We start from the raw sequence: 27686 nt of genomic DNA on the forward strand, positions 1-27686 counted from the left end.
CGTCTTGCTCTTCAAGGGCTGGACCCAGGCGTGCTTGGAAAACACGTCCACCACCGTCAAGAGGTAACGATACCCTCGATTGTACCTCGAAATATTGATCACCTCGATCAGGTCGGCCGTCCACTGCTCGTCGATGCCGAACACCACCACAGGTGCTGTGGGAAAACGACGACGTCTGGGTTTGTGCAACGTGTACCCCAAATCCCGTTGCAGGACCTCGCGAGCACGTCGTACCGAGATCTTATTGGCCTGGGCGAATCGCGTCAGACCGCCCAGACTACCGGGTCTGGAAGGATCCCGATACCGTCCCAGTAACGTTCCGGTCGAAAGCGGCTTTTGCTTCTTCTTTTGACTTTTCTTCTTCATAGTCGAAAAAGTTTGTACACGCACTGTCTCCACAACTCGAAACGTTGCTCCCGTACCTCGAGATACTTCTTAAATGAATCGGGTTGCCGTTTCAACCACAAGATATAAACCACAAAACGCATCACGTTGGGTTCGACGTCGGTATAGTCAAACACCTCCAAGGGCGAATCGCTGAAATGGTCGGGGATGGGTTCACCCCGACCGTATCGCTCGTAGACACTAGTGCACTTGGAACACAAGGTCGTCCAACACCATCGATCGGCTAGGGTCGTACACATTCTCGAGATCAACCAACTCAAAGCATGAGACATAATGATTTGAACCCAATTCTTTATTCACACTTTCTTATAGGTACAAAAACGTCGTACCTGATTGGTTCTTACGAAAAATCGACTCTGATTGGATAACACGAAAAAGAAGGCGAAGAAAAGACTTAGTCTGAATCTGTAAAGTAATCAACATGTTCCATGTTCTTAAGATCTCGTCCATACTCATCATCACAGTCTTCCTCGTAGGTATCCATGGCATAATATTTACAATTTCTCCAACAACATTCCCCTTTACCGGGTCTCCACTTCAGGGCTTCCTGCTCGTCCCCCTTCGCATAGAATGCTTGTCGCATACTCTCTTTACACTCACCACACAGGTCCTCCCGATCAGTGTCCATGGCACGAAAGAAAAACCGATCCTTCCACACATCACGTTGATGCATGATATCGTAGATCAACTCTTCCAACTTCAGACACGTTTCCTTGTAATCTCCCTTGCTGAAAGTCAGTAACGACTTCACCATGGGACTCTCGTCTGCCTCCAACACCCGTCGTGATAGGTCACGAGAGAAACGCAAGGGTTCAAACAGATCACGGATGGCATCGGTCATCATGTACGTGAGGTTATCCGTGGCGATCAAACAGGCCCGCTCGGCGTCCAGGGTGGGATCACTACAATGAATGAATTTGAATTGACCGCTACCACTTCGGTACATCACGCGACACCACTCACCGAAAAACAAAAACACGTGTTTGTTATTCTTCATCATCTCCAAAATCGTACCACCCCAGTCAGGACGACGTCTCATCAAGAGCTGAAAAGACCACAGACTATCGGGTACTCGACCTGACGGTTCGAAGAGATTGTCAAAAATGTACAGGTCCACCTTGGCATCTGGAATGGCGTCGAGATCTCTTAAAGTGTGTACCTTCAGATCCACGATCTGTTCCACGAGGTCCCGAATCTGGTTCGAGTTGCTATAGTAAGTCATCTTGACACCCTCAGACAAACTCGTTAAACTTCTTTCCTTCTCGATCCGCTCGCTTCGTGATCTCCAAGCCCGACAAATGAGGATAGCAACTACGCACACCCCAGTCAATCAAGTGCCTCTGGAGCCTATAGTACAAAGGAGAGACAAGACGTAACTCCAATTCAATTATCCTCGCGTGTAACGGTCTTTCGCCTTCTTTTTCGATTCTATCCAAAACGTCAGAAGCTCGATTCAACTGTTGTCTAAGATCTTCAAGGATCTCTTGCACGTCTCTCTCATCCAAAATCCTAGGATTCATCACCGCGAATGATTTCACTGCGTCCAACGGGCTCCTTTTATACCCGCGCCGTGGATCCACATTTACTCCGTACGCGTACTTTCACGGATCACGCGCTCATTTCTAAACCAATCGGAACGAAGACCGTCACATGATCCCATCACACCACACGTCACTGATTGGTCAAAAACGTCCATAAAGTCGAACCACGCATTCTATCACGAGTCACTTTTCAGCAGAAGTCGTCATGGATTCACACGTCGAGCCCGTCAAGAAAAAGAAAAAATTGAACAAAAAGAACCTGGAACTGCACTTACCCAAGAGAGTGGAAAGAGAAGGTAAACAACTACAATCCACTTTAGATAGATGGTTATTTAAAAAACCTCGTGCCAGACTCCGTTTCAACGAACGCGTCCTCCTCAAAGAGATCACCCCGGACTCGGTCAGTTGGACCACTGTCCCTCTCAAAGGCTTCTCTGAACCCTGGAGCGCCTTTTCGATCCAACGCCAAGAAGTTAAACTAGAAATGAAAAGTAACCATCGACGTCGAAGACTAAGACCGACCCCCAAGAACGTGCGAAAAACCACCCATATCCTAGAAACCATGCAACGTGAAAACACCTTGATGGGATACTAACTCTATCTTCATCATACAGAAAAGCTACATGCCATTCAAGGCGGATGCATGACCGTGATCAGAGACTCACCTCCTCGAACCATGCAAGTCCTGGAAGCCATGGGACTCGACAAATTCAAGAAAGACGACCTCGTAGAAGTACCCCCTGAAGTGGACGACCGAGGAGAATTCACCGAAGTCCAAGTGTTGGAGGAATTCGACCCCGATCAGTTCCTGAACCAACTGAAACCACAAGATTCCATCTGCCCACGTTGCATGGTACCCCTGACATACGGAAGCGTGCGAACCCCAGACGGTGGTACCTGGGAATATTACCGATGCCCCTCTTCCAGATTCTACACCAAGTGTTATGTGACCTGTGGCGTCAAAGAGGTGGGCACTTACCTGAGACGCGTCGAAGAACAGACCCACCCCTGCTACAGGAACATCGACCCGGCTCGTTTCCGATGTCTATGCAGCAAGTCCCTGGTCTTAGCCACCTCCCACTCCCAGTCCAACCCAGACAGGCTCTATCTCAAGTGTCCCAAGCGTACCTGCAAGTTCTTTCAATGGATCGACGAATACCCACGAGGAGTCGCCGAAGCCATACTGATTCATGGACAGGCCCCAAACTAAGAAAAAGACAGACAGTTTTTTGTAAAAACACACTCTGATTTTTATTTCACACTATTTACACGTTGGGTAATTTGTCCTCCGCGTCGATCATGGCTCGCATCGTTACTTGGTCACAATGGTTGAAAGTACTATAATAATCGTTTATTGATTGATTGATATCCCGAAGAAAAAGAGGGCGCCGGTCAATAGGACCGTGCACACGTCCCACCCTGTAATAAGTGGAATGACCAATAAAAAGTTGTTTTTTGTTCTATTTTCAGACTCCATGTCTCGATTTCCTAACCCTCAATGTCTATGGTGCAAGGAAGGATACACTTTCAAACACAGTATCAGAGACTACTTCCTGACACCCTGTTGCGACCAATTCTTTCACGGAACCTGTAAAGCCCTCCACACTGAGCGGTTGAAACCCTCCGAAAGACTCTGCCCTCATTGCAAAGCCGTGAATTTCGGACTGCCTCCCCATGACAACCCCAAAACCAAGTCCTAAAGAGGTAAGCGCTTCGATGGTCTAATGGTTAAGACGTTGAGTTGTGGCCTCAAAGACCCAGGTTCGATTCCTGGTCGGGGCATTAAATTTTTTCTTTTTTATTCCCTATAGAGACGATGAAAAAAATCACGCAACAAACCATGTACATTCTCTCGTTAAAGGATCTTTATTAGTGTTACAGGCATGAATAAAAATGTTTTTTCACTCCTCTGATTCTGGTGGTGGTGGTGGTGATTTTACAATTTGTTTGATAAACGCTCGGTACGCCAACTCGTCTCGGTTGTCCCAACTGCTCTTCCACGCTTCCCATCCGTCCTCAATTCCCTCCGGCAACTTCTCCAAACACACAGGGTCTTCAAACGAGATGGACTGGTCAGCAAGCATCTTCTCAGACAGCATTTTTCTGAACCTCATCACCTCATCCGCCAGCTTCACAATTTCTTTCCTCAGAACGGCATCCAGGGCGTCAGAAACCGCATTCTTCATTATCTTTCCAAGAATACCGTCACGAACAGCATCCAACACTCTCGATGCAAACTCCTCTCTCGGAATGACAGCCGGTAACGCTCCCGAAGGAATACTAATCACCTCCACCTTCGTCTTGCTCTCCTCTGAAGACATCTTCTTGTCGCCGATCTCAAAACAACAATACTCACTCGATACTCCTGCAAACCCTTTTATAACACCCACACGAACCTCGATTTCAGGCATTGGCTAGCGCCCTATTTGGGCACGCGCGTCACAACCTCGATTTCATATTTCTCCTTATTTGGACATGTTGCCCTTATTTGGACACGCGCATGACATGGTGCAAAAGACTGCTGACGCACTGCAGGCTCAGGTAAAGAGGGGGCACCGCCCTTTTTTTATGCTAATGAGCAAATCCGGCCTTCTGATTGGTCGAGAGCCTTTTTTAATGATATGCATCGCCTTCTGATTGGCTACGGCCCCTATGAGCGTCCTATACTACTCATATTGGCTGGTTTTCTTGAAATGTCGTTGATTGAGGATGTAGAAGGCTTTATGCGACCTCGAGAGAAGTGGCCGATCAGCTCAGCTACATCGTGTATGGATAAATTGTAGCAAACACCGCATAGGAAAACACCCGTTCTCGTTCGCAGTGAGTCCACCAACTGTAAGCAAATCTTAAGTTGTGCGCTACCGCTTAACTTGGCAGACATAGCGATATCTTTGAATCGAATAAGCGCGCAATGACAAGCAGCATTCGCCAACGATACTCAGCAATTACAGTTAGTTTTGAAGTGTATGTCTGTTTTCAAATTTCCAACCGTTACCTTTTGGCTTGCTAACTGTTTGGAATCCTGTCCGAATACGCCTCAATTTGGGCTGAAAAATGCGCAATTCTGGCTGACGACGGTAACGAATATATAACGCTGGAGTTTCTAGCCTCAGGTCTATAACTAGCAGAATACAGTCCCACTCTTTGACTAAGCGGAACCGGAAACTAGCATATCAGCACGTACTATACACATCTTAATTTGTTAGCAACAACCCAAGGGATTTCCAGGTGGTCCTGCGGGATGGGCTGCGCGCGGCTGATCCAGGGTCGCATCTGGCGGTCGTGAGTTCAAGTCTCAATATGTTATTAAAGGGGTTATTCTCGAACGGCTTGGGGGTCGAATAACTTCTCCCCCGATTGAGATTGGAACTCGGGCCGGGAAGAAAATCCCAGCCACGCCGAACATTTTTGTTGGTTTAATTAATCGATTGACTTATTTAGTTCTAATTTTTTTTTTTGGTTTTTTTGAACCCGCTTTGGTTTCTTTTTTATTTTTTTATTGATTGATTGATTTTTTAAATGTCTTTTTCTTTTTATTTCTTGGTCTTCTTCGTTTTTTTTCCAAGCTGTTTGGTGCCGCAATAGTATTTCTTAAATTGATTGACTGATTTTTGGATTTTTTGGATTTTTTCCAATTTGTTTGTATTTTGCTGTCGCTGTTGTGGTTGATGTTTCGGGTAAACGTTTCCCGTATTGCCGTCCATCTAACAGATTTATTTTCTGCGTTATCGAGACTTGTTTGCTTTCAGTCTAAGCTTTGCTTTTGCCGAACTTTCAGAGTTTTAAGACCGAGGCAGTTCAGGGCCTAAACGATTTGTTAGTGGCAAGCAATTCCATGACTCGGTTTTCCAGCGGCCAATAGCGACATAAACAATTAACATGGGCCAACCTCTGGCTTACGCAGAATACATATTGGCTGGTTTTCTTGAAATGTCGTTGATTGAGGATGTAGAAGGCTTTATGCGACCTCGAGAGAAGTGGCCGATCAGCTCAGCTACATCGTGTATGGATAAATTGTAGCAAACACCGCATAGGAAAACACCCGTTCTCGTTCGCAGTGAGTCCACCAACTGTAAGCAAATCTTAAGTTGTGCGCTACCGCTTAACTTGGCAGACATAGCGATATCTTTGAATCGAATAAGCGCGCAATGACAAGCAGCATTCGCCAACGATACTCAGCAATTACAGTTAGTTTTGAAGTGTATGTCTGTTTTCAAATTTCCAACCGTTACCTTTTGGCTTGCTAACTGTTTGGAATCCTGTCCGAATACGCCTCAATTTGGGCTGAAAAATGCGCAATTCTGGCTGACGACGGTAACGAATATATAACGCTGGAGTTTCTAGCCTCAGGTCTATAACTAGCAGAATACAGTCCCACTCTTTGACTAAGCGGAACCGGAAACTAGCATATCAGCACGTACTATACACATCTTAATTTGTTAGCAACAACCCAAGGGATTTCCAGGTGGTCCTGCGGGATGGGCTGCGCGCGGCTGATCCAGGGTCGCATCTGGCGGTCGTGAGTTCAAGTCTCAATATGTTATTAAAGGGGTTATTCTCGAACGGCTTGGGGGTCGAATAACTTCTCCCCCGATTGAGATTCGAACTCGGGCCGGGAAGAAAATCCCAGCCACGCCGAACATTTTTGTTGGTTTAATTAATCGATTGACTTATTTAGTTCTAATTTTTTTTTTGGGTTTTTTTGAACCCGCTTTGGTTTCTTTTTTATTTTTTTATTGATTGATTGATTTTTTAAATTTCTTTTTCTTTTTATTTCTTGGTCTTCTTCGTTTTTTTTCCAAGCTGTTTGGTGCCGCAATAGTATTTCTTAAATTGATTGACTGATTTTTGGATTTTTTGGATTTTTTGCAATTTGTTTGTATTTTGCTGTCGCTGTTGTGGTTGATGTTTCGGGTAAACGTTTCCCGTATTGCCGTCCATCTAACAGATTTATTTTCTGCGTTATCGAGACTTGTTTGCTTTCAGTCTAAGCTTTGCTTTTGCCGAACTTTCAGAGTTTTAAGACCGAGGCAGTTCAGGGCCTAAACGATTTGTTAGTGGCAAGCAATTCCATGACTCGGTTTTCCAGCGGCCAATAGCGACATAAACAATTAACATGGGCCAACCTCTGGCTTACGCAGAATACATATTGGCTGGTTTTCTTGAAATGTCGTTGATTGAGGATGTAGAAGGCTTTATGCGACCTCGAGAGAAGTGGCCGATCAGCTCAGCTACATCGTGTATGGATAAATTGTAGCAAACACCGCATAGGAAAACACCCGTTCTCGTTCGCAGTGAGTCCACCAACTGTAAGCAAATCTTAAGTTGTGCGCTACCGCTTAACTTGGCAGACATAGCGATATCTTTGAATCGAATAAGCGCGCAATGACAAGCAGCATTCGCCAACGATACTCAGCAATTACAGTTAGTTTTGAAGTGTATGTCTGTTTTCAAATTTCCAACCGTTACCTTTTGGCTTGCTAACTGTTTGGAATCCTGTCCGAATACGCCTCAATTTGGGCTGAAAAATGCGCAATTCTGGCTGACGACGGTAACGAATATATAACGCTGGAGTTTCTAGCCTCAGGTCTATAACTAGCAGAATACAGTCCCACTCTTTGACTAAGCGGAACCGGAAACTAGCATATCAGCACGTACTATACACATCTTAATTTGTTAGCAACAACCCAAGGGATTTCCAGGTGGTCCTGCGGGATGGGCTGCGCGCGGCTGATCCAGGGTCGCATCTGGCGGTCGTGAGTTCAAGTCTCAATATGTTATTAAAGGGGTTATTCTCGAACGGCTTGGGGGTCGAATAACTTCTCCCCCGATTGAGATTCGAACTCGGGCCGGGAAGAAAATCCCAGCCACGCCGAACATTTTTGTTGGTTTAATTAATCGATTGACTTATTTAGTTCTAATTTTTTTTTTGGGTTTTTTTGAACCCGCTTTGGTTTCTTTTTTATTTTTTTATTGATTGATTGATTTTTTAAATTTCTTTTTCTTTTTATTTCTTGGTCTTCTTCGTTTTTTTTCCAAGCTGTTTGGTGCCGCAATAGTATTTCTTAAATTGATTGACTGATTTTTGGATTTTTTGGATTTTTTGCAATTTGTTTGTATTTTGCTGTCGCTGTTGTGGTTGATGTTTCGGGTAAACGTTTCCCGTATTGCCGTCCATCTAACAGATTTATTTTCTGCGTTATCGAGACTTGTTTGCTTTCAGTCTAAGCTTTGCTTTTGCCGAACTTTCAGAGTTTTAAGACCGAGGCAGTTCAGGGCCTAAACGATTTGTTAGTGGCAAGCAATTCCATGACTCGGTTTTCCAGCGGCCAATAGCGACATAAACAATTAACATGGGCCAACCTCTGGCTTACGCAGAATACATATTGGCTGGTTTTCTTGAAATGTCGTTGATTGAGGATGTAGAAGGCTTTATGCGACCTCGAGAGAAGTGGCCGATCAGCTCAGCTACATCGTGTATGGATAAATTGTAGCAAACACCGCATAGGAAAACACCCGTTCTCGTTCGCAGTGAGTCCACCAACTGTAAGCAAATCTTAAGTTGTGCGCTACCGCTTAACTTGGCAGACATAGCGATATCTTTGAATCGAATAAGCGCGCAATGACAAGCAGCATTCGCCAACGATACTCAGCAATTACAGTTAGTTTTGAAGTGTATGTCTGTTTTCAAATTTCCAACCGTTACCTTTTGGCTTGCTAACTGTTTGGAATCCTGTCCGAATACGCCTCAATTTGGGCTGAAAAATGCGCAATTCTGGCTGACGACGGTAACGAATATATAACGCTGGAGTTTCTAGCCTCAGGTCTATAACTAGCAGAATACAGTCCCACTCTTTGACTAAGCGGAACCGGAAACTAGCATATCAGCACGTACTATACACATCTTAATTTGTTAGCAACAACCCAAGGGATTTCCAGGTGGTCCTGCGGGATGGGCTGCGCGCGGCTGATCCAGGGTCGCATCTGGCGGTCGTGAGTTCAAGTCTCAATATGTTATTAAAGGGGTTATTCTCGAACGGCTTGGGGGTCGAATAACTTCTCCCCCGATTGAGATTCGAACTCGGGCCGGGAAGAAAATCCCAGCCACGCCGAACATTTTTGTTGGTTTAATTAATCGATTGACTTATTTAGTTCTAATTTTTTTTTTGGGTTTTTTTGAACCCGCTTTGGTTTCTTTTTTATTTTTTTATTGATTGATTGATTTTTTAAATTTCTTTTTCTTTTTATTTCTTGGTCTTCTTCGTTTTTTTTCCAAGCTGTTTGGTGCCGCAATAGTATTTCTTAAATTGATTGACTGATTTTTGGATTTTTTGGATTTTTTGCAATTTGTTTGTATTTTGCTGTCGCTGTTGTGGTTGATGTTTCGGGTAAACGTTTCCCGTATTGCCGTCCATCTAACAGATTTATTTTCTGCGTTATCGAGACTTGTTTGCTTTCAGTCTAAGCTTTGCTTTTGCCGAACTTTCAGAGTTTTAAGACCGAGGCAGTTCAGGGCCTAAACGATTTGTTAGTGGCAAGCAATTCCATGACTCGGTTTTCCAGCGGCCAATAGCGACATAAACAATTAACATGGGCCAACCTCTGGCTTACGCAGAATACATATTGGCTGGTTTTCTTGAAATGTCGTTGATTGAGGATGTAGAAGGCTTTATGCGACCTCGAGAGAAGTGGCCGATCAGCTCAGCTACATCGTGTATGGATAAATTGTAGCAAACACCGCATAGGAAAACACCCGTTCTCGTTCGCAGTGAGTCCACCAACTGTAAGCAAATCTTAAGTTGTGCGCTACCGCTTAACTTGGCAGACATAGCGATATCTTTGAATCGAATAAGCGCGCAATGACAAGCAGCATTCGCCAACGATACTCAGCAATTACAGTTAGTTTTGAAGTGTATGTCTGTTTTCAAATTTCCAACCGTTACCTTTTGGCTTGCTAACTGTTTGGAATCCTGTCCGAATACGCCTCAATTTGGGCTGAAAAATGCGCAATTCTGGCTGACGACGGTAACGAATATATAACGCTGGAGTTTCTAGCCTCAGGTCTATAACTAGCAGAATACAGTCCCACTCTTTGACTAAGCGGAACCGGAAACTAGCATATCAGCACGTACTATACACATCTTAATTTGTTAGCAACAACCCAAGGGATTTCCAGGTGGTCCTGCGGGATGGGCTGCGCGCGGCTGATCCAGGGTCGCATCTGGCGGTCGTGAGTTCAAGTCTCAATATGTTATTAAAGGGGTTATTCTCGAACGGCTTGGGGGTCGAATAACTTCTCCCCCGATTGAGATTCGAACTCGGGCCGGGAAGAAAATCCCAGCCACGCCGAACATTTTTGTTGGTTTAATTAATCGATTGACTTATTTAGTTCTAATTTTTTTTTTGGGTTTTTTTGAACCCGCTTTGGTTTCTTTTTTATTTTTTTATTGATTGATTGATTTTTTAAATTTCTTTTTCTTTTTATTTCTTGGTCTTCTTCGTTTTTTTTCCAAGCTGTTTGGTGCCGCAATAGTATTTCTTAAATTGATTGACTGATTTTTGGATTTTTTGGATTTTTTGCAATTTGTTTGTATTTTGCTGTCGCTGTTGTGGTTGATGTTTCGGGTAAACGTTTCCCGTATTGCCGTCCATCTAACAGATTTATTTTCTGCGTTATCGAGACTTGTTTGCTTTCAGTCTAAGCTTTGCTTTTGCCGAACTTTCAGAGTTTTAAGACCGAGGCAGTTCAGGGCCTAAACGATTTGTTAGTGGCAAGCAATTCCATGACTCGGTTTTCCAGCGGCCAATAGCGACATAAACAATTAACATGGGCCAACCTCTGGCTTACGCAGAATACATATTGGCTGGTTTTCTTGAAATGTCGTTGATTGAGGATGTAGAAGGCTTTATGCGACCTCGAGAGAAGTGGCCGATCAGCTCAGCTACATCGTGTATGGATAAATTGTAGCAAACACCGCATAGGAAAACACCCGTTCTCGTTCGCAGTGAGTCCACCAACTGTAAGCAAATCTTAAGTTGTGCGCTACCGCTTAACTTGGCAGACATAGCGATATCTTTGAATCGAATAAGCGCGCAATGACAAGCAGCATTCGCCAACGATACTCAGCAATTACAGTTAGTTTTGAAGTGTATGTCTGTTTTCAAATTTCCAACCGTTACCTTTTGGCTTGCTAACTGTTTGGAATCCTGTCCGAATACGCCTCAATTTGGGCTGAAAAATGCGCAATTCTGGCTGACGACGGTAACGAATATATAACGCTGGAGTTTCTAGCCTCAGGTCTATAACTAGCAGAATACAGTCCCACTCTTTGACTAAGCGGAACCGGAAACTAGCATATCAGCACGTACTATACACATCTTAATTTGTTAGCAACAACCCAAGGGATTTCCAGGTGGTCCTGCGGGATGGGCTGCGCGCGGCTGATCCAGGGTCGCATCTGGCGGTCGTGAGTTCAAGTCTCAATATGTTATTAAAGGGGTTATTCTCGAACGGCTTGGGGGTCGAATAACTTCTCCCCCGATTGAGATTCGAACTCGGGCCGGGAAGAAAATCCCAGCCACGCCGAACATTTTTGTTGGTTTAATTAATCGATTGACTTATTTAGTTCTAATTTTTTTTTTTGGTTTTTTTGAACCCGCTTTGGTTTCTTTTTTATTTTTTTATTGATTGATTGATTTTTTAAATTTCTTTTTCTTTTTATTTCTTGGTCTTCTTCGTTTTTTTTCCAAGCTGTTTGGTGCCGCAATAGTATTTCTTAAATTGATTGACTGATTTTTGGATTTTTTGGATTTTTTGCAATTTGTCTGTATTTTGCTGTCGCTGTTGTGGTTGATGTTTCGGGTAAACGTTTCCCGTATTGCCGTCCATCTAACAGATTTATTTTCTGCGTTATCGAGACTTGTTTGCTTTCAGTCTAAGCTTTGCTTTTGCCGAACTTTCAGAGTTTTAAGACCGAGGCAGTTCAGGGCCTAAACGATTTGTTAGTGGCAAGCAATTCCATGACTCGGTTTTCCAGCGGCCAATAGCGACATAAACAATTAACATGGGCCAACCTCTGGCTTACGCAGAATACATATTGGCTGGTTTTCTTGAAATGTCGTTGATTGAGGATGTAGAAGGCTTTATGCGACCTCGAGAGAAGTGGCCGATCAGCTCAGCTACATCGTGTATGGATAAATTGTAGCAAACACCGCATAGGAAAACACCCGTTCTCGTTCGCAGTGAGTCCACCAACTGTAAGCAAATCTTAAGTTGTGCGCTACCGCTTAACTTGGCAGACATAGCGATATCTTTGAATCGAATAAGCGCGCAATGACAAGCAGCATTCGCCAACGATACTCAGCAATTACAGTTAGTTTTGAAGTGTATGTCTGTTTTCAAATTTCCAACCGTTACCTTTTGGCTTGCTAACTGTTTGGAATCCTGTCCGAATACGCCTCAATTTGGGCTGAAAAATGCGCAATTCTGGCTGACGACGGTAACGAATATATAACGCTGGAGTTTCTAGCCTCAGGTCTATAACTAGCAGAATACAGTCCCACTCTTTGACTAAGCGGAACCGGAAACTAGCATATCAGCACGTACTATACACATCTTAATTTGTTAGCAACAACCCAAGGGATTTCCAGGTGGTCCTGCGGGATGGGCTGCGCGCGGCTGATCCAGGGTCGCATCTGGCGGTCGTGAGTTCAAGTCTCAATATGTTATTAAAGGGGTTATTCTCGAACGGCTTGGGGGTCGAATAACTTCTCCCCCGATTGAGATTGGAACTCGGGCCGGGAAGAAAATCCCAGCCACGCCGAACATTTTTGTTGGTTTAATTAATCGATTGACTTATTTAGTTCTAATTTTTTTTTTTGGTTTTTTTGAACCCGCTTTGGTTTCTTTTTTATTTTTTTATTGATTGATTGATTTTTTAAATTTCTTTTTCTTTTTATTTCTTGGTCTTCTTCGTTTTTTTTCCAAGCTGTTTGGTGCCGCAATAGTATTTCTTAAATTGATTGACTGATTTTTGGATTTTTTGGATTTTTTGCAATTTGTTTGTATTTTGCTGTCGCTGTTGTGGTTGATGTTTCGGGTAAACGTTTCCCGTATTGCCGTCCATCTAACAGATTTATTTTCTGCGTTATCGAGACTTGTTTGCTTTCAGTCTAAGCTTTGCTTTTGCCGAACTTTCAGAGTTTTAAGACCGAGGCAGTTCAGGGCCTAAACGATTTGTTAGTGGCAAGCAATTCCATGACTCGGTTTTCCAGCGGCCAATAGCGACATAAACAATTAACATGGGCCAACCTCTGGCTTACGCAGAATACATATTGGCTGGTTTTCTTGAAATGTCGTTGATTGAGGATGTAGAAGGCTTTATGCGACCTCGAGAGAAGTGGCCGATCAGCTCAGCTACATCGTGTATGGATAAATTGTAGCAAACACCGCATAGGAAAACACCCGTTCTCGTTCGCAGTGAGTCCACCAACTGTAAGCAAATCTTAAGTTGTGCGCTACCGCTTAACTTGGCAGACATAGCGATATCTTTGAATCGAATAAGCGCGCAATGACAAGCAGCATTCGCCAACGATACTCAGCAATTACAGTTAGTTTTGAAGTGTATGTCTGTTTTCAAATTTCCAACCGTTACCTTTTGGCTTGCTAACTGTTTGGAATCCTGTCCGAATACGCCTCAATTTGGGCTGAAAAATGCGCAATTCTGGCTGACGACGGTAACGAATATATAACGCTGGAGTTTCTAGCCTCAGGTCTATAACTAGCAGAATACAGTCCCACTCTTTGACTAAGCGGAACCGGAAACTAGCATATCAGCACGTACTATACACATCTTAATTTGTTAGCAACAACCCAAGGGATTTCCAGGTGGTCCTGCGGGATGGGCTGCGCGCGGCTGATCCAGGGTCGCATCTGGCGGTCGTGAGTTCAAGTCTCAATATGTTATTAAAGGGGTTATTCTCGAACGGCTTGGGGGTCGAATAACTTCTCCCCCGATTGAGATTCGAACTCGGGCCGGGAAGAAAATCCCAGCCACGCCGAACATTTTTGTTGGTTTAATTAATCGATTGACTTATTTAGTTCTAATTTTTTTTTTGGGTTTTTTTGAACCCGCTTTGGTTTCTTTTTTATTTTTTTATTGATTGATTGATTTTTTAAATTTCTTTTTCTTTTTATTTCTTGGTCTTCTTCGTTTTTTTTCCAAGCTGTTTGGTGCCGCAATAGTATTTCTTAAATTGATTGACTGATTTTTGGATTTTTTGGATTTTTTGCAATTTGTTTGTATTTTGCTGTCGCTGTTGTGGTTGATGTTTCGGGTAAACGTTTCCCGTATTGCCGTCCATCTAACAGATTTATTTTCTGCGTTATCGAGACTTGTTTGCTTTCAGTCTAAGCTTTGCTTTTGCCGAACTTTCAGAGTTTTAAGACCGAGGCAGTTCAGGGCCTAAACGATTTGTTAGTGGCAAGCAATTCCATGACTCGGTTTTCCAGCGGCCAATAGCGACATAAACAATTAACATGGGCCAACCTCTGGCTTACGCAGAATACATATTGGCTGGTTTTCTTGAAATGTCGTTGATTGAGGATGTAGAAGGCTTTATGCGACCTCGAGAGAAGTGGCCGATCAGCTCAGCTACATCGTGTATGGATAAATTGTAGCAAACACCGCATAGGAAAACACCCGTTCTCGTTCGCAGTGAGTCCACCAACTGTAAGCAAATCTTAAGTTGTGCGCTACCGCTTAACTTGGCAGACATAGCGATATCTTTGAATCGAATAAGCGCGCAATGACAAGCAGCATTCGCCAACGATACTCAGCAATTACAGTTAGTTTTGAAGTGTATGTCTGTTTTCAAATTTCCAACCGTTACCTTTTGGCTTGCTAACTGTTTGGAATCCTGTCCGAATACGCCTCAATTTGGGCTGAAAAATGCGCAATTCTGGCTGACGACGGTAACGAATATATAACGCTGGAGTTTCTAGCCTCAGGTCTATAACTAGCAGAATACAGTCCCACTCTTTGACTAAGCGGAACCGGAAACTAGCATATCAGCACGTACTATACACATCTTAATTTGTTAGCAACAACCCAAGGGATTTCCAGGTGGTCCTGCGGGATGGGCTGCGCGCGGCTGATCCAGGGTCGCATCTGGCGGTCGTGAGTTCAAGTCTCAATATGTTATTAAAGGGGTTATTCTCGAACGGCTTGGGGGTCGAATAACTTCTCCCCCGATTGAGATTCGAACTCGGGCCGGGAAGAAAATCCCAGCCACGCCGAACATTTTTGTTGGTTTAATTAATCGATTGACTTATTTAGTTCTAATTTTTTTTTTTGGTTTTTTTGAACCCGCTTTGGTTTCTTTTTTATTTTTTTATTGATTGATTGATTTTTTAAATTTCTTTTTCTTTTTATTTCTTGGTCTTCTTCGTTTTTTTTCCAAGCTGTTTGGTGCCGCAATAGTATTTCTTAAATTGATTGACTGATTTTTGGATTTTTTGGATTTTTTGCAATTTGTTTGTATTTTGCTGTCGCTGTTGTGGTTGATGTTTCGGGTAAACGTTTCCCGTATTGCCGTCCATCTAACAGATTTATTTTCTGCGTTATCGAGACTTGTTTGCTTTCAGTCTAAGCTTTGCTTTTGCCGAACTTTCAGAGTTTTAAGACCGAGGCAGTTCAGGGCCTAAACGATTTGTTAGTGGCAAGCAATTCCATGACTCGGTTTTCCAGCGGCCAATAGCGACATAAACAATTAACATGGGCCAACCTCTGGCTTACGCAGAATACATATTGGCTGGTTTTCTTGAAATGTCGTTGATTGAGGATGTAGAAGGCTTTATGCGACCTCGAGAGAAGTGGCCGATCAGCTCAGCTACATCGTGTATGGATAAATTGTAGCAAACACCGCATAGGAAAACACCCGTTCTCGTTCGCAGTGAGTCCACCAACTGTAAGCAAATCTTAAGTTGTGCGCTACCGCTTAACTTGGCAGACATAGCGATATCTTTGAATCGAATAAGCGCGCAATGACAAGCAGCATTCGCCAACGATACTCAGCAATTACAGTTAGTTTTGAAGTGTATGTCTGTTTTCAAATTTCCAACCGTTACCTTTTGGCTTGCTAACTGTTTGGAATCCTGTCCGAATACGCCTCAATTTGGGCTGAAAAATGCGCAATTCTGGCTGACGACGGTAACGAATATATAACGCTGGAGTTTCTAGCCTCAGGTCTATAACTAGCAGAATACAGTCCCACTCTTTGACTAAGCGGAACCGGAAACTAGCATATCAGCACGTACTATACACATCTTAATTTGTTAGCAACAACCCAAGGGATTTCCAGGTGGTCCTGCGGGATGGGCTGCGCGCGGCTGATCCAGGGTCGCATCTGGCGGTCGTGAGTTCAAGTCTCAATATGTTATTAAAGAGGTTATTCTCGAACGGCTTGGGGGTCGAATAACTTCTCCCCCGATTGAGATTCGAACTCGGGCCGGGAAGAAAATCCCAGCCACGCCGAACATTTTTGTTGGTTTAATTAATCGATTGACTTATTTAGTTCTAATTTTTTTTTTGGGTTTTTTTGAACCCGCTTTGGTTTCTTTTTTATTTTTTTATTGATTGATTGATTTTTTAAATTTCTTTTTCTTTTTATTTCTTGGTCTTCTTCGTTTTTTTTCCAAGCTGTTTGGTGCCGCAATAGTATTTCTTAAATTGATTGACTGATTTTTGGATTTTTTGGATTTTTTGCAATTTGTCTGTATTTTGCTGTCGCTGTTGTGGTTGATGTTTCGGGTAAACGTTTCCCGTATTGCCGTCCATCTAACAGATTTATTTTCTGCGTTATCGAGACTTGTTTGCTTTCAGTCTAAGCTTTGCTTTTGCCGAACTTTCAGAGTTTTAAGACCGAGGCAGTTCAGGGCCTAAACGATTTGTTAGTGGCAAGCAATTCCATGACTCGGTTTTCCAGCGGCCAATAGCGACATAAACAATTAACATGGGCCAACCTCTGGCTTACGCAGAATACATATTGGCTGGTTTTCTTGAAATGTCGTTGATTGAGGATGTAGAAGGCTTTATGCGACCTCGAGAGAAGTGGCCGATCAGCTCAGCTACATCGTGTATGGATAAATTGTAGCAAACACCGCATAGGAAAACACCCGTTCTCGTTCGCAGTGAGTCCACCAACTGTAAGCAAATCTTAAGTTGTGCGCTACCGCTTAACTTGGCAGACATAGCGATATCTTTGAATCGAATAAGCGCGCAATGACAAGCAGCATTCGCCAACGATACTCAGCAATTACAGTTAGTTTTGAAGTGTATGTCTGTTTTCAAATTTCCAACCGTTACCTTTTGGCTTGCTAACTGTTTGGAATCCTGTCCGAATACGCCTCAATTTGGGCTGAAAAATGCGCAATTCTGGCTGACGACGGTAACGAATATATAACGCTGGAGTTTCTAGCCTCAGGTCTATAACTAGCAGAATACAGTCCCACTCTTTGACTAAGCGGAACCGGAAACTAGCATATCAGCACGTACTATACACATCTTAATTTGTTAGCAACAACCCAAGGGATTTCCAGGTGGTCCTGCGGGATGGGCTGCGCGCGGCTGATCCAGGGTCGCATCTGGCGGTCGTGAGTTCAAGTCTCAATATGTTATTAAAGGGGTTATTCTCGAACGGCTTGGGGGTCGAATAACTTCTCCCCCGATTGAGATTCGAACTCGGGCCGGGAAGAAAATCCCAGCCACGCCGAACATTTTTGTTGGTTTAATTAATCGATTGACTTATTTAGTTCTAATTTTTTTTTTTGGTTTTTTTGAACCCGCTTTGGTTTCTTTTTTATTTTTTTATTGATTGATTGATTTTTTAAATTTCTTTTTCTTTTTATTTCTTGGTCTTCTTCGTTTTTTTTCCAAGCTGTTTGGTGCCGCAATAGTATTTCTTAAATTGATTGACTGATTTTTGGATTTTTTGGATTTTTTGCAATTTGTTTGTATTTTGCTGTCGCTGTTGTGGTTGATGTTTCGGGTAAACGTTTCCCGTATTGCCGTCCATCTAACAGATTTATTTTCTGCGTTATCGAGACTTGTTTGCTTTCAGTCTAAGCTTTGCTTTTGCCGAACTTTCAGAGTTTTAAGACCGAGGCAGTTCAGGGCCTAAACGATTTGTTAGTGGCAAGCAATTCCATGACTCGGTTTTCCAGCGGCCAATAGCGACATAAACAATTAACATGGGCCAACCTCTGGCTTACGCAGAATACATATTGGCTGGTTTTCTTGAAATGTCGTTGATTGAGGATGTAGAAGGCTTTATGCGACCTCGAGAGAAGTGGCCGATCAGCTCAGCTACATCGTGTATGGATAAATTGTAGCAAACACCGCATAGGAAAACACCCGTTCTCGTTCGCAGTGAGTCCACCAACTGTAAGCAAATCTTAAGTTGTGCGCTACCGCTTAACTTGGCAGACATAGCGATATCTTTGAATCGAATAAGCGCGCAATGACAAGCAGCATTCGCCAACGATACTCAGCAATTACAGTTAGTTTTGAAGTGTATGTCTGTTTTCAAATTTCCAACCGTTACCTTTTGGCTTGCTAACTGTTTGGAATCCTGTCCGAATACGCCTCAATTTGGGCTGAAAAATGCGCAATTCTGGCTGACGACGGTAACGAATATATAACGCTGGAGTTTCTAGCCTCAGGTCTATAACTAGCAGAATACAGTCCCACTCTTTGACTAAGCGGAACCGGAAACTAGCATATCAGCACGTACTATACACATCTTAATTTGTTAGCAACAACCCAAGGGATTTCCAGGTGGTCCTGCGGGATGGGCTGCGCGCGGCTGATCCAGGGTCGCATCTGGCGGTCGTGAGTTCAAGTCTCAATATGTTATTAAAGGGGTTATTCTCGAACGGCTTGGGGGTCGAATAACTTCTCCCCCGATTGAGATTCGAACTCGGGCCGGGAAGAAAATCCCAGCCACGCCGAACATTTTTGTTGGTTTAATTAATCGATTGACTTATTTAGTTCTAATTTTTTTTTTGGGTTTTTTTGAACCCGCTTTGGTTTCTTTTTTATTTTTTTATTGATTGATTGATTTTTTAAATTTCTTTTTCTTTTTATTTCTTGGTCTTCTTCGTTTTTTTTCCAAGCTGTTTGGTGCCGCAATAGTATTTCTTAAATTGATTGACTGATTTTTGGATTTTTTGGATTTTTTGCAATTTGTTTGTATTTTGCTGTCGCTGTTGTGGTTGATGTTTCGGGTAAACGTTTCCCGTATTGCCGTCCATCTAACAGATTTATTTTCTGCGTTATCGAGACTTGTTTGCTTTCAGTCTAAGCTTTGCTTTTGCCGAACTTTCAGAGTTTTAAGACCGAGGCAGTTCAGGGCCTAAACGATTTGTTAGTGGCAAGCAATTCCATGACTCGGTTTTCCAGCGGCCAATAGCGACATAAACAATTAACATGGGCCAACCTCTGGCTTACGCAGAATACATATTGGCTGGTTTTCTTGAAATGTCGTTGATTGAGGATGTAGAAGGCTTTATGCGACCTCGAGAGAAGTGGCCGATCAGCTCAGCTACATCGTGTATGGATAAATTGTAGCAAACACCGCATAGGAAAACACCCGTTCTCGTTCGCAGTGAGTCCACCAACTGTAAGCAAATCTTAAGTTGTGCGCTACCGCTTAACTTGGCAGACATAGCGATATCTTTGAATCGAATAAGCGCGCAATGACAAGCAGCATTCGCCAACGATACTCAGCAATTACAGTTAGTTTTGAAGTGTATGTCTGTTTTCAAATTTCCAACCGTTACCTTTTGGCTTGCTAACTGTTTGGAATCCTGTCCGAATACGCCTCAATTTGGGCTGAAAAATGCGCAATTCTGGCTGACGACGGTAACGAATATATAACGCTGGAGTTTCTAGCCTCAGGTCTATAACTAGCAGAATACAGTCCCACTCTTTGACTAAGCGGAACCGGAAACTAGCATATCAGCACGTACTATACACATCTTAATTTGTTAGCAACAACCCAAGGGATTTCCAGGTGGTCCTGCGGGATGGGCTGCGCGCGGCTGATCCAGGGTCGCATCTGGCGGTCGTGAGTTCAAGTCTCAATATGTTATTAAAGGGGTTATTCTCGAACGGCTTGGGGGTCGAATAACTTCTCCCCCGATTGAGATTCGAACTCGGGCCGGGAAGAAAATCCCAGCCACGCCGAACATTTTTGTTGGTTTAATTAATCGATTGACTTATTTAGTTCTAATTTTTTTTTTTGGTTTTTTTGAACCCGCTTTGGTTTCTTTTTTATTTTTTTATTGATTGATTGATTTTTTAAATTTCTTTTTCTTTTTATTTCTTGGTCTTCTTCGTTTTTTTTCCAAGCTGTTTGGTGCCGCAATAGTATTTCTTAAATTGATTGACTGATTTTTGGATTTTTTGGATTTTTTGCAATTTGTTTGTATTTTGCTGTCGCTGTTGTGGTTGATGTTTCGGGTAAACGTTTCCCGTATTGCCGTCCATCTAACAGATTTATTTTCTGCGTTATCGAGACTTGTTTGCTTTCAGTCTAAGCTTTGCTTTTGCCGAACTTTCAGAGTTTTAAGACCGAGGCAGTTCAGGGCCTAAACGATTTGTTAGTGGCAAGCAATTCCATGACTCGGTTTTCCAGCGGCCAATAGCGACATAAACAATTAACATGGGCCAACCTCTGGCTTACGCAGAATACATATTGGCTGGTTTTCTTGAAATGTCGTTGATTGAGGATGTAGAAGGCTTTATGCGACCTCGAGAGAAGTGGCCGATCAGCTCAGCTACATCGTGTATGGATAAATTGTAGCAAACACCGCATAGGAAAACACCCGTTCTCGTTCGCAGTGAGTCCACCAACTGTAAGCAAATCTTAAGTTGTGCGCTACCGCTTAACTTGGCAGACATAGCGATATCTTTGAATCGAATAAGCGCGCAATGACAAGCAGCATTCGCCAACGATACTCAGCAATTACAGTTAGTTTTGAAGTGTATGTCTGTTTTCAAATTTCCAACCGTTACCTTTTGGCTTGCTAACTGTTTGGAATCCTGTCCGAATACGCCTCAATTTGGGCTGAAAAATGCGCAATTCTGGCTGACGACGGTAACGAATATATAACGCTGGAGTTTCTAGCCTCAGGTCTATAACTAGCAGAATACAGTCCCACTCTTTGACTAAGCGGAACCGGAAACTAGCATATCAGCACGTACTATACACATCTTAATTTGTTAGCAACAACCCAAGGGATTTCCAGGTGGTCCTGCGGGATGGGCTGCGCGCGGCTGATCCAGGGTCGCATCTGGCGGTCGTGAGTTCAAGTCTCAATATGTTATTAAAGGGGTTATTCTCGAACGGCTTGGGGGTCGAATAACTTCTCCCCCGATTGAGATTCGAACTCGGGCCGGGAAGAAAATCCCAGCCACGCCGAACATTTTTGTTGGTTTAATTAATCGATTGACTTATTTAGTTCTAATTTTTTTTTTGGGTTTTTTTGAACCCGCTTTGGTTTCTTTTTTATTTTTTTATTGATTGATTGATTTTTTAAATTTCTTTTTCTTTTTATTTCTTGGTCTTCTTCGTTTTTTTTCCAAGCTGTTTGGTGCCGCAATAGTATTTCTTAAATTGATTGACTGATTTTTGGATTTTTTGGATTTTTTGCAATTTGTTTGTATTTTGCTGTCGCTGTTGTGGTTGATGTTTCGGGTAAACGTTTCCCGTATTGCCGTCCATCTAACAGATTTATTTTCTGCGTTATCGAGACTTGTTTGCTTTCAGTCTAAGCTTTGCTTTTGCCGAACTTTCAGAGTTTTAAGACCGAGGCAGTTCAGGGCCTAAACGATTTGTTAGTGGCAAGCAATTCCATGACTCGGTTTTCCAGCGGCCAATAGCGACATAAACAATTAACATGGGCCAACCTCTGGCTTACGCAGAATACATATTGGCTGGTTTTCTTGAAATGTCGTTGATTGAGGATGTAGAAGGCTTTATGCGACCTCGAGAGAAGTGGCCGATCAGCTCAGCTACATCGTGTATGGATAAATTGTAGCAAACACCGCATAGGAAAACACCCGTTCTCGTTCGCAGTGAGTCCACCAACTGTAAGCAAATCTTAAGTTGTGCGCTACCGCTTAACTTGGCAGACATAGCGATATCTTTGAATCGAATAAGCGCGCAATGACAAGCAGCATTCGCCAACGATACTCAGCAATTACAGTTAGTTTTGAAGTGTATGTCTGTTTTCAAATTTCCAACCGTTACCTTTTGGCTTGCTAACTGTTTGGAATCCTGTCCGAATACGCCTCAATTTGGGCTGAAAAATGCGCAATTCTGGCTGACGACGGTAACGAATATATAACGCTGGAGTTTCTAGCCTCAGGTCTATAACTAGCAGAATACAGTCCCACTCTTTGACTAAGCGGAACCGGAAACTAGCATATCAGCACGTACTATACACATCTTAATTTGTTAGCAACAACCCAAGGGATTTCCAGGTGGTCCTGCGGGATGGGCTGCGCGCGGCTGATCCAGGGTCGCATCTGGCGGTCGTGAGTTCAAGTCTCAATATGTTATTAAAGGGGTTATTCTCGAACGGCTTGGGGGTCGAATAACTTCTCCCCCGATTGAGATTGGAACTCGGGCCGGGAAGAAAATCCCAGCCACGCCGAACATTTTTGTTGGTTTAATTAATCGATTGACTTATTTAGTTCTAATTTTTTTTTTGGGTTTTTTTGAACCCGCTTTGGTTTCTTTTTTATTTTTTTATTGATTGATTGATTTTTTAAATTTCTTTTTCTTTTTATTTCTTGGTCTTCTTCGTTTTTTTTCCAAGCTGTTTGGTGCCGCAATAGTATTTCTTAAATTGATTGACTGATTTTTGGATTTTTTGGATTTTTTCCAATTTGTTTGTATTTTGCTGTCGCTGTTGTGGTTGATGTTTCGGGTAAACGTTTCCCGTATTGCCGTCCATCTAACAGATTTATTTTCTGCGTTATCGAGACTTGTTTGCTTTCAGTCTAAGCTTTGCTTTTGCCGAACTTTCAGAGTTTTAAGACCGAGGCAGTTCAGGGCCTAAACGATTTGTTAGTGGCAAGCAATTCCATGACTCGGTTTTCCAGCGGCCAATAGCGACATAAACAATTAACATGGGCCAACCTCTGGCTTACGCAGAATACATATTGGCTGGTTTTCTTGAAATGTCGTTGATTGAGGATGTAGAAGGCTTTATGCGACCTCGAGAGAAGTGGCCGATCAGCTCAGCTACATCGTGTATGGATAAATTGTAGCAAACACCGCATAGGAAAACACCCGTTCTCGTTCGCAGTGAGTCCACCAACTGTAAGCAAATCTTAAGTTGTGCGCTACCGCTTAACTTGGCAGACATAGCGATATCTTTGAATCGAATAAGCGCGCAATGACAAGCAGCATTCGCCAACGATACTCAGCAATTACAGTTAGTTTTGAAGTGTATGTCTGTTTTCAAATTTCCAACCGTTACCTTTTGGCTTGCTAACTGTTTGGAATCCTGTCCGAATACGCCTCAATTTGGGCTGAAAAATGCGCAATTCTGGCTGACGACGGTAACGAATATATAACGCTGGAGTTTCTAGCCTCAGGTCTATAACTAGCAGAATACAGTCCCACTCTTTGACTAAGCGGAACCGGAAACTAGCATATCAGCACGTACTATACACATCTTAATTTGTTAGCAACAACCCAAGGGATTTCCAGGTGGTCCTGCGGGATGGGCTGCGCGCGGCTGATCCAGGGTCGCATCTGGCGGTCGTGAGTTCAAGTCTCAATATGTTATTAAAGGGGTTATTCTCGAACGGCTTGGGGGTCGAATAACTTCTCCCCCGATTGAGATTCGAACTCGGGCCGGGAAGAAAATCCCAGCCACGCCGAACATTTTTGTTGGTTTAATTAATCGATTGACTTATTTAGTTCTAATTTTTTTTTTGGGTTTTTTTGAACCCGCTTTGGTTTCTTTTTTATTTTTTTATTGATTGATTGATTTTTTAAATTTCTTTTTCTTTTTATTTCTTGGTCTTCTTCGTTTTTTTTCCAAGCTGTTTGGTGCCGCAATAGTATTTCTTAAATTGATTGACTGATTTTTGGATTTTTTGGATTTTTTGCAATTTGTTTGTATTTTGCTGTCGCTGTTGTGGTTGATGTTTCGGGTAAACGTTTCCCGTATTGCCGTCCATCTAACAGATTTATTTTCTGCGTTATCGAGACTTGTTTGCTTTCAGTCTAAGCTTTGCTTTTGCCGAACTTTCAGAGTTTTAAGACCGAGGCAGTTCAGGGCCTAAACGATTTGTTAGTGGCAAGCAATTCCATGACTCGGTTTTCCAGCGGCCAATAGCGACATAAACAATTAACATGGGCCAACCTCTGGCTTACGCAGAATACATATTGGCTGGTTTTCTTGAAATGTCGTTGATTGAGGATGTAGAAGGCTTTATGCGACCTCGAGAGAAGTGGCCGATCAGCTCAGCTACATCGTGTATGGATAAATTGTAGCAAACACCGCATAGGAAAACACCCGTTCTCGTTCGCAGTGAGTCCACCAACTGTAAGCAAATCTTAAGTTGTGCGCTACCGCTTAACTTGGCAGACATAGCGATATCTTTGAATCGAATAAGCGCGCAATGACAAGCAGCATTCGCCAACGATACTCAGCAATTACAGTTAGTTTTGAAGTGTATGTCTGTTTTCAAATTTCCAACCGTTACCTTTTGGCTTGCTAACTGTTTGGAATCCTGTCCGAATACGCCTCAATTTGGGCTGAAAAATGCGCAATTCTGGCTGACGACGGTAACGAATATATAACGCTGGAGTTTCTAGCCTCAGGTCTATAACTAGCAGAATACAGTCCCACTCTTTGACTAAGCGGAACCGGAAACTAGCATATCAGCACGTACTATACACATCTTAATTTGTTAGCAACAACCCAAGGGATTTCCAGGTGGTCCTGCGGGATGGGCTGCGCGCGGCTGATCCAGGGTCGCATCTGGCGGTCGTGAGTTCAAGTCTCAATATGTTATTAAAGGGGTTATTCTCGAACGGCTTGGGGGTCGAATAACTTCTCCCCCGATTGAGATTCGAACTCGGGCCGGGAAGAAAATCCCAGCCACGCCGAACATTTTTGTTGGTTTAATTAATCGATTGACTTATTTAGTTCTAATTTTTTTTTTGGGTTTTTTTGAACCCGCTTTGGTTTCTTTTTTATTTTTTTATTGATTGATTGATTTTTTAAATTTCTTTTTCTTTTTATTTCTTGGTCTTCTTCGTTTTTTTTCCAAGCTGTTTGGTGCCGCAATAGTATTTCTTAAATTGATTGACTGATTTTTGGATTTTTTGGATTTTTTGCAATTTGTTTGTATTTTGCTGTCGCTGTTGTGGTTGATGTTTCGGGTAAACGTTTCCCGTATTGCCGTCCATCTAACAGATTTATTTTCTGCGTTATCGAGACTTGTTTGCTTTCAGTCTAAGCTTTGCTTTTGCCGAACTTTCAGAGTTTTAAGACCGAGGCAGTTCAGGGCCTAAACGATTTGTTAGTGGCAAGCAATTCCATGACTCGGTTTTCCAGCGGCCAATAGCGACATAAACAATTAACATGGGCCAACCTCTGGCTTACGCAGAATACATATTGGCTGGTTTTCTTGAAATGTCGTTGATTGAGGATGTAGAAGGCTTTATGCGACCTCGAGAGAAGTGGCCGATCAGCTCAGCTACATCGTGTATGGATAAATTGTAGCAAACACCGCATAGGAAAACACCCGTTCTCGTTCGCAGTGAGTCCACCAACTGTAAGCAAATCTTAAGTTGTGCGCTACCGCTTAACTTGGCAGACATAGCGATATCTTTGAATCGAATAAGCGCGCAATGACAAGCAGCATTCGCCAACGATACTCAGCAATTACAGTTAGTTTTGAAGTGTATGTCTGTTTTCAAATTTCCAACCGTTACCTTTTGGCTTGCTAACTGTTTGGAATCCTGTCCGAATACGCCTCAATTTGGGCTGAAAAATGCGCAATTCTGGCTGACGACGGTAACGAATATATAACGCTGGAGTTTCTAGCCTCAGGTCTATAACTAGCAGAATACAGTCCCACTCTTTGACTAAGCGGAACCGGAAACTAGCATATCAGCACGTACTATACACATCTTAATTTGTTAGCAACAACCCAAGGGATTTCCAGGTGGTCCTGCGGGATGGGCTGCGCGCGGCTGATCCAGGGTCGCATCTGGCGGTCGTGAGTTCAAGTCTCAATATGTTATTAAAGGGGTTATTCTCGAACGGCTTGGGGGTCGAATAACTTCTCCCCCGATTGAGATTCGAACTCGGGCCGGGAAGAAAATCCCAGCCACGCCGAACATTTTTGTTGGTTTAATTAATCGATTGACTTATTTAGTTCTAATTTTTTTTTTTGGTTTTTTTGAACCCGCTTTGGTTTCTTTTTTATTTTTTTATTGATTGATTGATTTTTTAAATTTCTTTTTCTTTTTATTTCTTGGTCTTCTTCGTTTTTTTTCCAAGCTGTTTGGTGCCGCAATAGTATTTCTTAAATTGATTGACTGATTTTTGGATTTTTTGGATTTTTTGCAATTTGTTTGTATTTTGCTGTCGCTGTTGTGGTTGATGTTTCGGGTAAACGTTTCCCGTATTGCCGTCCATCTAACAGATTTATTTTCTGCGTTATCGAGACTTGTTTGCTTTCAGTCTAAGCTTTGCTTTTGCCGAACTTTCAGAGTTTTAAGACCGAGGCAGTTCAGGGCCTAAACGATTTGTTAGTGGCAAGCAATTCCATGACTCGGTTTTCCAGCGGCCAATAGCGACATAAACAATTAACATGGGCCAACCTCTGGCTTACGCAGAATACATATTGGCTGGTTTTCTTGAAATGTCGTTGATTGAGGATGTAGAAGGCTTTATGCGACCTCGAGAGAAGTGGCCGATCAGCTCAGCTACATCGTGTATGGATAAATTGTAGCAAACACCGCATAGGAAAACACCCGTTCTCGTTCGCAGTGAGTCCACCAACTGTAAGCAAATCTTAAGTTGTGCGCTACCGCTTAACTTGGCAGACATAGCGATATCTTTGAATCGAATAAGCGCGCAATGACAAGCAGCATTCGCCAACGATACTCAGCAATTACAGTTAGTTTTGAAGTGTATGTCTGTTTTCAAATTTCCAACCGTTACCTTTTGGCTTGCTAACTGTTTGGAATCCTGTCCGAATACGCCTCAATTTGGGCTGAAAAATGCGCAATTCTGGCTGACGACGGTAACGAATATATAACGCTGGAGTTTCTAGCCTCAGGTCTATAACTAGCAGAATACAGTCCCACTCTTTGACTAAGCGGAACCGGAAACTAGCATATCAGCACGTACTATACACATCTTAATTTGTTAGCAACAACCCAAGGGATTTCCAGGTGGTCCTGCGGGATGGGCTGCGCGCGGCTGATCCAGGGTCGCATCTGGCGGTCGTGAGTTCAAGTCTCAATATGTTATTAAAGGGGTTATTCTCGAACGGCTTGGGGGTCGAATAACTTCTCCCCCGATTGAGATTCGAACTCGGGCCGGGAAGAAAATCCCAGCCACGCCGAACATTTTTGTTGGTTTAATTAATCGATTGACTTATTTAGTTCTAATTTTTTTTTTTGGTTTTTTTGAACCCG

The 27686-nt window shown here is 42.9% G+C and overlaps 2 protein-coding genes and 1 non-coding gene across 3 annotated transcripts; 1 reads left to right on the forward strand and 2 right to left on the reverse strand.

The window, feature by feature from the left end:
* Positions 1–739: 739 nt before the first annotated feature.
* Positions 740–2267, reverse strand: LOC149106981 (uncharacterized). The gene has a single exon (XM_089297248.1). It carries the CDS (start codon positions 1625–1627, stop codon positions 800–802), a length of 828 nt encoding a protein of 275 aa, XP_089153374.1. The 5' UTR covers positions 1628–2267; the 3' UTR covers positions 740–799.
* A 1389-nt stretch (positions 2268–3656) lies between these two features.
* Trnah-gug (transfer RNA histidin (anticodon GUG)) lies at positions 3657–3728 on the forward strand. The gene has a single exon. It is a non-coding gene; the product is annotated as a tRNA-His (tRNA).
* A 61-nt stretch (positions 3729–3789) lies between these two features.
* Positions 3790–4354, reverse strand: LOC149106983 (uncharacterized). The gene has a single exon (XM_089297249.1). The coding sequence runs from the start codon at positions 4265–4267 to the stop codon at positions 3848–3850; it is 420 nt and encodes a 139-aa protein (XP_089153375.1). The 5' UTR covers positions 4268–4354; the 3' UTR covers positions 3790–3847.
* Between the last annotated feature and the right edge of the window lie 23332 nt (positions 4355–27686).

Source organism: Orbicella faveolata, unplaced genomic scaffold (genome assembly GCF_042242905.1).
Source record: "Orbicella faveolata isolate gen_17 unplaced genomic scaffold, um_ofav_v1 contig_28, whole genome shotgun sequence".
NCBI lineage: Eukaryota > Metazoa > Cnidaria > Anthozoa > Scleractinia > Merulinidae > Orbicella > Orbicella faveolata.

Excerpts from the sequence above, each read along its gene's own strand:
- LOC149106981 (XM_089297248.1), bottom strand. The coding sequence starts at position 1,627 with ATGACTTACTATAGCAACTCGAACCAGATTCGGGACCTCGTGGAACAG.
- LOC149106983 (XM_089297249.1), bottom strand. The coding sequence starts at position 4,267 with ATGTCTTCAGAGGAGAGCAAGACGAAGGTGGAGGTGATTAGTATTCCT.